The sequence below is a fragment of the Kwoniella shivajii genome, chromosome 7 (assembly GCF_035658355.1).
Source record: "Kwoniella shivajii chromosome 7, complete sequence".
Taxonomy (NCBI): Eukaryota; Fungi; Basidiomycota; class Tremellomycetes; order Tremellales; family Cryptococcaceae; genus Kwoniella; species Kwoniella shivajii.
The window spans coordinates 624,106-636,859 of NC_085914.1; the positions used below are offsets into that span (position 1 = coordinate 624,106).

At 42.5% G+C, this 12,754-nt stretch overlaps 5 protein-coding genes across 5 annotated transcripts; 3 read left to right on the plus strand and 2 right to left on the minus strand.

Annotated features, from left to right (window-relative positions):
• Nucleotides 1-123: 123 nt before the first annotated feature.
• IL334_005352 (uncharacterized protein) lies at nt 124-2,624 on the plus strand (the record flags this gene model as incomplete). Its single annotated transcript, XM_062937065.1, has 12 exons — nt 124-329; nt 415-571; nt 679-792; nt 845-981; nt 1,092-1,164; nt 1,221-1,427; nt 1,486-1,669; nt 1,729-1,747; nt 1,798-1,816; nt 1,867-1,942; nt 1,995-2,047; nt 2,121-2,624. 12 exons carry the CDS (start codon nt 124-126, stop codon nt 2,622-2,624), a joined length of 1,749 nt encoding a protein of 582 aa, XP_062793116.1.
• A 294-nt stretch (nt 2,625-2,918) lies between these two features.
• On the plus strand, nt 2,919-3,969 carry IL334_005353 (uncharacterized protein; the record flags this gene model as incomplete). Its single annotated transcript, XM_062937066.1, has 3 exons — nt 2,919-3,083; nt 3,140-3,518; nt 3,629-3,969. The coding sequence occupies 3 exons, from the start codon at nt 2,919-2,921 to the stop codon at nt 3,967-3,969; spliced, it is 885 nt and encodes a 294-aa protein (XP_062793117.1).
• A 342-nt stretch (nt 3,970-4,311) lies between these two features.
• On the minus strand, nt 4,312-7,902 carry IL334_005354 (uncharacterized protein; the record flags this gene model as incomplete). The annotated part of the gene is made up of 11 exons (XM_062937067.1): nt 4,312-4,450; nt 4,553-4,617; nt 4,689-4,782; nt 4,883-5,070; nt 5,149-5,532; nt 5,599-5,649; nt 5,720-5,951; nt 6,006-6,115; nt 6,177-7,698; nt 7,775-7,825; nt 7,892-7,902. The coding sequence occupies 11 exons, from the start codon at nt 7,900-7,902 to the stop codon at nt 4,312-4,314; spliced, it is 2,847 nt and encodes a 948-aa protein (XP_062793118.1).
• A 1,181-nt stretch (nt 7,903-9,083) lies between these two features.
• On the minus strand, nt 9,084-10,695 carry IL334_005355 (uncharacterized protein; the record flags this gene model as incomplete). Its single annotated transcript, XM_062937068.1, has 10 exons — nt 9,084-9,281; nt 9,367-9,464; nt 9,520-9,603; nt 9,658-9,804; nt 9,870-9,955; nt 10,014-10,058; nt 10,120-10,149; nt 10,214-10,306; nt 10,378-10,433; nt 10,492-10,695. 10 exons carry the CDS (start codon nt 10,693-10,695, stop codon nt 9,084-9,086), a joined length of 1,041 nt encoding a protein of 346 aa, XP_062793119.1.
• A 610-nt stretch (nt 10,696-11,305) lies between these two features.
• Nucleotides 11,306-12,649, plus strand: IL334_005356 (uncharacterized protein; the record flags this gene model as incomplete). The annotated part of the gene is made up of 1 exon (XM_062937069.1): nt 11,306-12,649. The coding sequence occupies one exon, from the start codon at nt 11,306-11,308 to the stop codon at nt 12,647-12,649; it is 1,344 nt and encodes a 447-aa protein (XP_062793120.1).
• Between the last annotated feature and the right edge of the window lie 105 nt (nt 12,650-12,754).

Sequence of the window (12,754 nt, forward strand, 5' to 3'; positions counted from 1 at the left end):
GCGTCCCCTTGACAATCAGAAACCGACTTCTCCGTCACTCACATCCTGACTCTTCTCAAGCCAACTAAGGAATAAAGAAGGCAGGAACATCCACTTGCACCTGACAAAGGTGGATAGAACAATATGCCTCCTCTCAGATCATCAGCTTCTCTACCTACTCTCTTGACACTCACAAGACTATTTCACGCCATACCCAAACGGTCTGAATGGGTCCTTTCAGCAGGATCACCTCCTCCCATAGAGCCTGAAGACCCACCTGACAGTCCCGCATTCTGGTGGAAATTGGGGTTGAGTGTCGTCTTCGTGCTGTCAGGCGGTGTTTTCGCAGGGTAAGCTCATTTAACCTTTTGACCTAAACTGTACTTGTATTGGGTGAAACTGGGTGTTGTAGCTAATTTTCGCTTGTTGAAATAGCTTAACATTGGCTTTGATGGGATCTGATGATTTGAATTTGAGAGTGTTAGCAACTTCCTCTGAAGATCCAAAAGAAAGGAAAGCCGCTGGGAAAGTATTGAAATTGCTGTCAAGAGGTAGACATTGGGTACTGGTCGTTCTTCTACTTGGTAACGTTGTATGTCCTTTCCTTCATTTCTCTTCATCTTTTGGAAATGCAATCTCCCTTGCTATCTAGTAAACTCGGTCTGAAGAGAGGCTGATCATGTAAGTTCTTGACATCAGATTGTCAACGAATCTTTACCGATCTTTTTAGACGATGTACTAGGAGGAGGATTATACGCAGTCATAGTATCAACTACTATGATCGTCATTTTCGGCGAAATCATTCCGCAAGCTGTAAGTATCAGCCTTCACTGCCCAATCGTTTGATCTAATTTTATGTGTAAAGGTATGTGTAAGGTACGGATTAGCCATTGGAGGCGCATGCGCTACGATGGTTTGGGGATTCATGATACTATTCTCACCTATCGCTTGGCCAACCGCCAAATTATTGGATTACATCTTGGGTACCGATGAAGGTCATACGTGAGTGATTCAGTGCGCTCTCATACTTGCCCCAAATCTCTTGTGGGCGATAAATTGTTCGATCGTTCATTCTGTGAAAACCTTGCTAAAGCTGCATCTTTACCTTATAGTTACAAGAAGGCCGAATTGAAGTCGTTCCTGCAGTTCCATAGGGAAGGTGAAGAACCTCTTCGAGATGACGAAGTGAGCTAGGCTGTGACGGACTAGTCACGATGATCAAGCTGATTTACATCAACCAGATTGGCATTCTCAATGGTGTATTGTCGTTAAACGACAAACACGCTCAAGAGATAATGACACCCATTAAAGATTGTTTGACATTACCAGCAGATAAGATCTTGGATCATGAAGCCATAGACCACATCTTATTGTCTGGTTTCTCCAGAATTCCAGTATATGAACCAGGACAGAAAGACAACTTTGTAGGGATGTTATTGGTTAAACGTGTAAGTCGTACCACGACCTTTTGAGTACTTGCACATAGTAACTTACATTGCGTTTCAGCTTATCACCTATAACCCCGATGATGAATGGCCCGTATCAAAATTCTCATTATTACCTCTTCCAGAAGCTAAACCTGAAATCAACTGTTTCCAGGCTCTTGACTACTTTCAAACGGGTCGTGCACATTTATTGCTGATCAGTAATACCCCAGGTCAAAAAGGAGGAGCTATAGGAATTGTCAGCTGTAAGTCACTCAATATTTGCGAAGAGTGTATCAATTCTGACTGATTTGGACTCTCGTAGTGGAAGATTTGATCGAGGAGTAAGTTCTGCATCTTGTACTGTGTAGACTTGCAGCTGACCGCTCTATAGGATCATCGGCGAAGAAATCGTAAGCTAGCTCTTTACCGGATGAAAGGATGTCTAGCTGACTTGCCTTAGGTTGACGAAACTGATCGATATGAGGATAACCACTCAAAGAAGATGGCCAAACGATCTGGACCGGCTGCTGTTATGCGTGAGTGAAGCTCGACTGTAATCGACTGATATGCTGATACTTCCTCATGCAGGTGGTATCATCGAGAGAAGACGGGTGATCAATGCCTTCAGTCGACGACCTTCGGTGAGTGTTATCTTAGATTTCCCGCCATCAAATACCAGTATAGGAGAGCTGACCTCACTTCTTCTACAAATAGTCAAATCAAACCAACACCGTTACTGGTCAAGCCCATAACACTATTTCTGTCCCTGCTAATGGAAATAGCTCGTCCACAAACGGCAACGGAAATACAGTTGATGGAATCTTGATACAAATCGACAATGGCAACCTCATAGCTGAACCTGTTGGTTTCAGTGAAGACACTGAAGAAACCGCCTTATCTGTTGATCCAAGTAAGAAATTAGTTGTCGGAGATGAAGATGGGAAAACACCTGAAAACTTGATGGACACGATAGATGAGGCCGCCACTACAAGTCCATCTAAAGAAGAAGATATAAGCGTCAAAGTAAATGTAGGAGACAAGGACACTCTTTCACCAAATCCACAAGAACAGGACGACGATGTAAGTGGTAGTGGCAGTGGTAGTGGGACGGTCAGTGGGAATGTCAGTGAATTGGAGACAACACCGATAAATGGTGAGAATGGACAAAACAAGAAAAAGAAGAAGAAGGGAAAGAAAGGAAAGAAATCAAGTAGTTAGTTTCTTTTTATCCTTTTTACTTTCGTCAATCATCCTTTCTTTCCATCTATCCGTTATGGAAAAGCCTTGCCGTCAAATTTGAGTGAAATTCACGAGACTCCATCTTTCATTTTTGAAAGAAAAATCTGCTCTTCTTGCATACATCGAAATCATATTAAACCAAACACAATAATTCAATTTATTTGAATTCGGTACCTCCTCTTCCATCTCATATCAATATATGTATCGATTATGCATGCTTATGTGGATTTTTGATTTCATTCATTTATTCTTTTGCCGAAATCGTTCGCAGGTATGAAGGAGCAACGAAATGATCTCCCTGAAATACCATTTGCGAAGTACGAGTCTTTCTCTATGGGGTGTTCGGACTTGATCAAGAGGTATGAAGGAGGGGGTATCTCAGACGTAGAGCTGAACGAGGGAGGGATCAACAGAGGTTGGGAATGGATGGAAGATGGAGTAAGTATATGGAGCGGCTGAGCTCAGTAAGTGTAATATGCTGATTTTCGAGCTAGTCGATACCTGATCAAGGATATTTATATAGAAGAGTCAGTCGATATATTCGTTATGATATCGAGGGGGAGCGACATTCAGAGGTAAAGTCGTCCTCGATAGAACCCGAACAAGATAAAGACGAAGAAGAATTATCGCAAGTCGTAGAGGACGAACAGTTGGAAGAAGGTATTGAAGATGAAGCAATCGCCAAATCACCGATCTCTTTAAAATCCACCACTCAGACCGAAAGTGATATCAAAGACCAAACAGAAGGAAAAACACTCAATGATATCAATCACAATGTTGGTCAACAATTACAAAGAATTGATATGGAGCAATATATAATCTATTCAAAAACGTATAAATCTCCCGAATTCGTCTTTAGAGCTTTTGACAATAGTGAGTTTTTTTGGATAATCAACATGATTACGATTCATTTGATATCTCTTTTATGTTTCTTTCCATTGTTCCCTTCCAAGCTGATTTTCTCATTCTCCGGATGATTATAGCTGGAGCACTATTATCTGTTGATCAATTGCTTTCATCCAAATTCTTACGTCCAATCGAAACTTCTCCAACACAATCTTCAAATTCAAATTCAGATTCAAATTCAAATTCAAATTCCACATCGACATCGACATCGACATCGACAGGATCTCAACTCCCAATGATACAATCTACGCGACTTCCTTCGACTGGTGAATTACTGTTAGGTATCCATCCCTATAGACTCAGCGAAGCGGTCGAACAGATCTTGCAGAATGCCACACCGTCCACCGGCTCAGAAAGCCATTGGTTGGAATGCTGGTTAGTGCTTACGAATAACGTTGTCGATTTATCTTATCCATAATTTTGTAATAATATGCATATCTTCGTACACAAGCGATCTGTTCTATTTATCCACTACATCTATACACTACTCTGCATGCAGGATCAAGGAAAATAGCGATTTATGATAAAAAATACGAAAACAAGTAATCAAGCAAATATGAATTAAAAAAATGATAGTTTATACTGCCTATTCTCTGATCACGACAAAGATGATATTGATTGTAACCGTTAAGATTCAGAAATACACTTGAGATCAAACACTACTGGCGAGCTAGATTTTCAATCGAAGTCCCCTCGGTTCCTGCTCTGAAACGATCTGCTCTGCTTTTCGCTCCGCTCTCGCCTGCTTCGATTATTACGATTATAAGCCTATACCCCTCATGATAGCATAACCAACAGTAACGATCACAAAGGTAGCCAACAGCGAAGCTGGAATACCGTTTTTGAGGAAATCAGATGCGCCTATAAATCGTTGACCTAATTTATTCTCTTGTGTGATACTGAACGAAGGTGACGATGGTATATGTCAGTGTTAAGCCATATTCGTGCGTGGTATACAATTGTGGAGCTAGAGCCGAAAGACGGGATTAGGGATCACTCACGCTGTCATGTTAGGGAATCCAGAGACTGGTAATCCCATACCGGCAGAACAGATCAATGCTGTGGCCTATATCCATGTCCACATGGTTATTATCTTGATCCCAATCGTCTTTCATAGTGAAATTAGAGCCAACTCACCATGATCAGCAACCTGGGATGAGGTTCTTCCAAAGAATCTCCAATCCTAGTTGCGATGGGTACCAAAAGAACAGCCGCTATAGTATGGGAGATGCTGCATATGAAGATGGAAGTCAACAACCAAAGGCTCGCTTGTAGTGATGGCAATGCCGCATTTTCCGAAAATGTATAATTCGCAATGCGAAATAACTCACAAAGTAGCGATTACCAAGGCTAACAAGGAGAAGACGATTAAGATCGAGTACAATCCCATTCCCGCAACCAATTTCTCTAGCAGTTCATCGAGGACATCGAGTAAGCCCGAAGAGAGAGTTGCTTTTCCTAATGCCACACCTCCCATAGCCAAGAAAACGATTGACCAATGGAAAGAATGGAAATCTTCCTATCATCATTGGGACGCTTGTTCAGCCATGATACTATCTGACCACCGGACTGAAACCTAGCGTAACAAATGACTTACCTTTGATAAAATACCGGTTCCAAAGAAAGCCAACAGCGGTATGATGGCGATGATACCCATATCCCCAACGATACCTTCCATTGATTTCTCCAAACACCAGAGAACGATTGTAATACCACTGACCACAAGAACATACCAATGTGTAGTAGTGAGCGTATCTGTGTTCTTTCTCATTTTGGGTATAGCTAAATCGTTCTCCCATTTATAGTTTAAGTGTAAAAATGCCCAAATGGATACTACTGATAACGTCGCGACTGGCAGAGAAATCGCGAACCATTGAGGCCATGACAGCGGCGGGTCCATAGATCCGAGGGAGATTAGGTTCTGTGGTGAGGAAATGGGGGATGCTTGACCGCCAATGTTGGATGCTAAGGCGATAGCGATCTAAGAAAAGTCGTGGTCAGACTAGTGCCGCTTGGATCGCAAACGGCCCGTGTCGGAAAGACTTACAATCAAGCATTTGGAAAACATCGATTTAGGGTGTAACTCATCCGTGATAGGCTGGAGGGAGAGCACATATGTCAATATCTTGAATCTCAGACGAACGATGACGAGGTCTACTATCACTCACTTTGATCAAAGCGTAACAAAGAGTAGGCGCAGCTACATTACTGATCCACATACTTGCGAAAGTGGCAACGAACATGAGTACCAACAAAACCACACTAGGTTTCGTTCCGGCCGCATTGAGGATTCTCGATGCAGTCATGACATCCAGTCGAGTTTTGGACAGTACGGCGGCAATTGTGAAACCTCCAATAAGTAACATGATGGTTGGCGAGAACATTTGGGAGAATATATATCTAGCATAATGCAAATCAGCTAAAGATACTTTATACACGAATCCCATCACTTACTTTGTGCCATCCGCTGCAGTAAGACGAGATTCTCCGTCTGGAGATCGGAGTACACGCAGGAAAACGACAAGAAGTGGTACAGCAAGTGATGTGACAAATAATGGGATCGCCTATCAGGATTAGCGTTGTTAGCTCAATGGCCATTCACGAGTATAGATACACAAAACCTACCTCAGTCGCCCACAAGATGGTACAGAATATCAACATTGCTAAACAATTGCTTTCTTCGATGCCATCCATAGGTGAGACTTGCACTATGGTGACTAGGATGGCAAATGCAATGGAAAGGACAATTACTCTATGGCTTAACCATTGAGGCTTTCTAAATTTACCCAGAGGGGTTTTCACCATGTCCTTGGTAGTATCGTAAGATGAAGGTAAGTCTTCAGGTGTGACTGATCTGAATATTCCTGTGGTCTTATTATGTCCTGAAACCATCTGTGACCAAACTGTTTCTCTGTCGACTACGACCTTTTCTCTCAATTGTGACCGAAGTTGTTCTTTAGCCAAATCTTCATCTCCTGCAGCTGCCACTCTTCTATAAAGGAATAAAATCTTGGCTAATAATTGATCAAGCTCTTCCTTTGCTTCATCGGTCCAAGGAGAAGTTTTCAACACCACATCGGTGATGTATTGTTTCTTCAACTTATTGTTTGTGTTTTTGTCGTACTTTTTCAAAATCTTCTCAAAAGCAGTCATGTTCAAATCCACATATTGTTTCAAGGCATAAGCTTCTAGCCAGACAGCACTGATTCGTTTTTTGAATCCAATCCTCAAGACAGTTCCATAATCGTTATTTGCAGTCCATATGAAAACTGGATTTTGGGCACCTGGCCGAGTGAATCCATTATTGATGACACCTTGTTCTTCATCTTCTGATACCCTGGGATGAGCGTAATCTGGTACGATAGCAGGGTCCATTTGAACGAGACCTAGAGAATGGTATCTTCTTCTTGGCCAAGAGAAATCACCTTCATGTGATGATACTGACGAAAAGGAAGTTCGTCTATCTTGGGTGCCAGCATTGGTACCGATATCATCGGTTGATGACTCCAAATCGGAAGATTGTCTTGATCGTTTAGGAAGTGGTACGCGACCCGGATTAGGTGAAACACCATCATCGAAGTAACTGCTAGTGACAGAATCGCTCAAGTTTGGTTTCGAACCACGATTAGTACTTCTTTCTCTTGGTCGAATTGAAGCTTCCATCAGGTCTGCTTCATCAGGATTGTTCATTGCGCTTCTCCTTCGTCCAAATCTTCTTAATCCGAATCTTCCGGCGAGAGATTGTCTAGGTCTTGTGGGTGATCTGGATCCATTAGCAAGGGAGATAGATGGACTCAGAAGATTATCCGTTTCCCTTTGTTCTGCCCCATCTCTGTCACCATCTTCGTCTTCTTCATCAACTTCCTTGATGGTATCATCTTGACCCAAATCCCTCTCCTCCAGTCCAGCTATTTCTACTTCCAGCAGCTCAAAGGAGCGTTTCAGATCGTCTAATTTGGTTTGATGGAACTCTGTCACCTTATCCTTCTCTTTGTCTAAGGCTTTTTTGAAGTCTTCGGGACTTGCATACTTGTCCTTTTTGGGTCGGTGAGTGGGGAGGATCGAAGAGGTCTCGCTGTCTCCTGCAGTAGAGTGGTATGTGAAATCAAGCGGGTTGGAAGGGAATAATTTCTTCAAGGCGTCATAACTAGATCACGAAGATTGTGTTCAGCGAATGGTGATAGACATTGTACACTAAGCTAAGATAAGGGAGATAAGCTCACTCGACATAGTAATCCCACCACTCTATATTACTATTCAGCTCTAAAAGAGTACTAAGCAGATAAGAAGGTCAGAACAATTCCTCTGTGACAGTCTGATACAGAGTACCATGTACATACCCAAACTTCATCTTATCTCCTTTTATAGGTGGTCTTGTAGCTTTTCTCCAAGTCCAAACCTGATTATTTTTTATATTATTATTGTTATTGTTTTTATTATAAGTGTGAGAATCCGCACGAAGCGGTTGTAATCCTATATATTCTTCTTGTTCTTGTTCTCCTGATTGAGTTTCAAGTCGGATTTTTCTCCCTGTGAGAGTATTGATGAGATGTTCAAGGATGTTTACAGTCGAAACCGATGTAGGAAAGGAGGATTGAAGTTGAGGTGGCACGTTCGATATATTCTAAAACAGGATGTCGCTTATCGCCGGATCAAACAGACGACAAGAAATATAAAGAACTTTTCTACCTTGAGATTGATCATACGTTATACGTAACAATGTGTCTTCATCAGCTGGGGTGTATCACGAATCAGTCTAGGTGTACAAGAACAGATGACGTTGAGATGAGGTGTGTGGGAATAATAATGTAACTAGAGAGGATAAGATAAAAGTGGAGTATAAACGATGAAAGGTTTTTCTCTGGTTTTTTTGTTACCTCAACACGCTGATCTAATTTAAAAGTATACTCTACTTTATGAACAGGGCCAGGGCAGGAAATCCCTGGCTAATTTGGGACTCGCGTGCATTTCAAAAGCACACCACCGAAAGAAAAATGCATCCCCGCATGAGCCAAGACAAGGAGATGACAGGAGGCCAAGTATCACTAGCTCGCCAAGATGCATTGATATGCTTTGACACGAACTTGGACAAAAGTCAGCCGGCTTCAACTTGCTCGAAATGCATAAAATTTCGAACAATACCATATACACGTCTAGCTTTGGAAGCACGACGTACCAGATCGATGTGGATACCGTTTCTTGCCCGTGAAATGGTACAGATCATGTGCAGAACGTGGAGAGCTGTGTTATCAATTACCACTGCTACGGGCAGAGCGAGATCACAATGGTCCGACGAGGTGCTTTTAAGGTAAATAAGGTAGTGATCTCCTCCACGGCGACTATCGTTGCTCGATCCTGCACGTCGTTACCCAGTAACAGCGATGCTTTCTCCGCAAATGTTTGCAAGAACGCACACTAATCAACCGGTGATAAATGGCGTTGGGGAGTTTGGGTTGTTCCATTTCATGACTACATTCGCATTTCTCGTCCAACTCTTATCACATATACACCAATACTTCTGATTTTAGACCCCTAGAAGTTGAATCTTTCCCTAAGGGATGTGCCCATGTCTTTCAGGGTTTCATCCATAGACCTGTACTTGAGACCGAGGACTTTGGTAGCTTTGGAACCATCGTGAATGATGGCTTCGGCTGTGAGCTTTTTCTTAAATTCAGAATCATCGTTTCCTTTTGGAATGTGGTTTAGATCCGGGAAGTCCTTTGCGATTTCCTAATTGTCCATCAATCAGTTTGCAATTACGTTTACGATATTTTACATATATACATATAATCGTTGGTAGTCAAGAGATACTCACAAGAACATAATCATTTCCACTGAGAGGTCCATTACCTGTGATGAATCTTTCCCCACCAGCTTCGGACTTGGTCAGGGCGAGAACATGAGCGAGAGCAGCTATCTCACTCATCAGATTCGAACAAGGCCGGTGAGGATTGATAGACAAACTTACTATCTCGAACATCAACATAGTTCATTCCTCCAGCTGGAAGATCTTTCTCCGTCTTTTGTCCCTTCAGCCATGAGTAATATACAGCTAAATGTTTAGGTGTTAGCTTTTGAGGGTCTTCGATGCCGCTGAAATACTCACCAACAGAGGTGTTGAGAGAATCTGGACTGTCACATTGGTGAATGATGGGGCCTAAAACCAATGGAGGGTTAATGGCTACACCATCAAAAGATGGTTTGTTGTCATCAAAGAATTTCCAGAATGCTCTTTCGGCCAGAGCCTTACTGGCTGATGAATTCGAACAAACGAACGGTCAGCTAGGGTTGGTCTGATCATTTTCAGAAATCACTCACCCCTGTATTTGGCTTGACCAGAGGCGTTCTTTCCTTGCTCTTCACATTCCTTAGGAGAAACGTCATTCCAGTCTTTCTCGGTGAATCTAATTCGACGATTCAATACTTTTCTAGCGTGTCATTCGAGATTCTTGGAAGACTCACGTGTGCGGAGGTTTGATATTGGAGTTCATCACAGATGCGACGGAACTAGAAAAAGGGCATGTCAGGATCAATGAGATGACACGATGCAATGGATTCCATGTCTCACCTTGTAACGACAACTCGTTGAACATCAGGACTGTATTAGAAATTGAGATTATTAGCAACCTAAATCAGATCGTGCATTCATATATGTAACTTACTTGTTCTTTTTCAAACTCTCAAGTACTCCCACGGTACCTTTAATGGCAGGCTTGAAGAGTTCTTCGGGGTCTTCAGCATTGAAGTGGAAAGGACTAAATAATAGCAGAATGCCATCAGTGAGTAATCTTGATATATACTGGAGTGGATAGCTGATTCAACCTACCTGGCCATGTGGGCAACGCCGTCAACTCCCTTGACCGCTTCGTCGAATGCGCCATCCTAATAAAGCCGACTGATATTAGTTGCCACCTGAGAGTTTAGACGGAAAACTACTTACGACTCCGATATCTTCGACGATGGCATATTCGAATTTACCTTTCTTTCCTTCAAAGAGATTTACAAGGTATTCACCCTTGTCCTTGCTCCTTACGGTACCTCTTACATTGTATCCTTGGTCAAGGAAAGTTTCGACCGTATGAGATGAGATATATCCGGAAGCACCGGTGACGAGCACGAGAGATCCAGGCTTGATAGCGGGCATCGTATAGATTCTTCTGCTGAGTACTTTAGGTAGTGTCAAAGACTGTATACTTATACGAAAAAACAGCGTATTGTTCGATTAGAATGTTTGGTAGCTCGAGGAAGTTTCCGTTATTGTGACTTGTTTCGCTTCTTCGATGACGAGCTGCTTTTATATACTTTCTCTGTCTGAGGACGGTGAATGTTTAGGGTGGAGGTGTGGTGGAGGTGAATCGATGTTATCCCCACCCACGTCAAAAACGTCCTCCGTGGATTTCTTGATTGTAATGAAGCACTCGTATTCCGGCCCGATGTTCCAAAGGAGGGGGGATCCAGTCTCATATATAGATCGGATATCACCGCCACAAGTGTCGTCATTGTTGGATTTGATCAAAGAGAATAACAATATGATAAGCAGCGGGAAGTAGAACCGCATGGTGCTCGGTGCTTGCATGGTGCTTTTTATAGCAGACCTCTTGCTCAATTCAAGTACATGAAAGAGCTACCGCATGTATATGTACCCATGTATCGCCAGAGGCTGGAACATGCCCCCAACTGTTCAAATACCTACCATCTGTGTCTTTCATAGATACGCAATAGGACTTTTCTCCAACGAAACGTAACGCTACAGTATGCTTACAAAACCATCCAAATCTGATCCGGACCGACCGTATACTATTTACGCTTCGACGGTATTCAATTCTCGTTCTTTAGCTTTCGACAAGGATGTTTCTATACGCATAGACCCCAAGATTGGCTGCATCATCTCGGTAGCCTCCACGCCGCCCAATCTGGGCTTAGTACAAGCTCCTGATTTCGATTTACGAGGTTATACAATCTTACCTGGATTCGTTGATTCTCACGCACATGTACTGGTTCACGCATTCTCTGAAACTCCGGCGATTTATCAAGAGAAAGATGAATCACTCACTGAAAGGATTCTGAGAGCTGGAAACAATGCTAAAGCGGGACTGAAAGCTGGTTTCACAACATACAGAGATTTGGGTACGGAAGGAGCTTTCAATGCTGATATAGGAATCAGAGATGCTATCAGTAGAGGAATTATACCTGGACCAAGATTATTCGTTGCAACAGAAGCATTAGCAAGTACAGGTGGATATGAAATTCGTCAAGAAAATAAAATCGGTGGTACTTTTGTGCCTAGATTGTCTGATCCTTGTGACGGTGTTGATGGAGTCAAATCTGCAGTTAGAAGAAGAATAGGTTCAGGTGCAGATGTGATTAAATTTTATGCTGAATACAGAAGAAGAACTTTAAGATTTCCACAACCAACTTGGACAGGATCGATCCCTATTAAATATCCACCATATTCAACAGGTAAAATGAATGATAATTTGAATAATCCATTAAATCCTCCTTCAACTTTATTTGATCAAGATGAAATGAACGCTATTGTCATTGAAGCGAAAAGAGCCAAAGCTCCAGTGGCCGCTCATGCAAGCTCACCAGAAGCTGTCATAATGGCCTCGAACGCGGGTGTCACTTCGATAGAACATGGTGCTATGCCTTTTGATGAATCACTAGAAGCGATGAAGAAGAATGATACTATTTTCGTACCCACCCTTTGTGTCGCTGATTTGGAACTTGGATCAGATAAGGAAAATCTGAAAAAGGTTTTGGCTCATACTAAGAAAGCTCATGATATGGGTATTCGCCTAGCAACAGGTGGAGATACAGGTGAATCACCTCACGGAGAAAATGTTAGAGAACTGGAATTGTTCCTTGAAGCTGGTATTCCTTTGGAACATACACTCAGAGCGGCGACGTTGGGAGGATGGGAAGCATGTGGGGGTGATTGGTGTGGATACAGATTCGGTTGGGTCGGTGAAGGTTGGCAAGCTGATTTGGTCGTCCTTGAAGGTGATCCCAGAGAGGATAAAGGGGCTTTGAGAAGAGTGGACATGGTTATAAAAGATGGAAATGTAGTCGTAGATCGAGGCCGGATTGTAGAGTAGCCTTGTTCTCGTGGAAAATAGTGGATAGAGTTTCCAGTAAAAGATTTGCAGAAATTGTAATTGCGTGCATACTTCTTTAACTAAACATCGATCACCTATACTAAG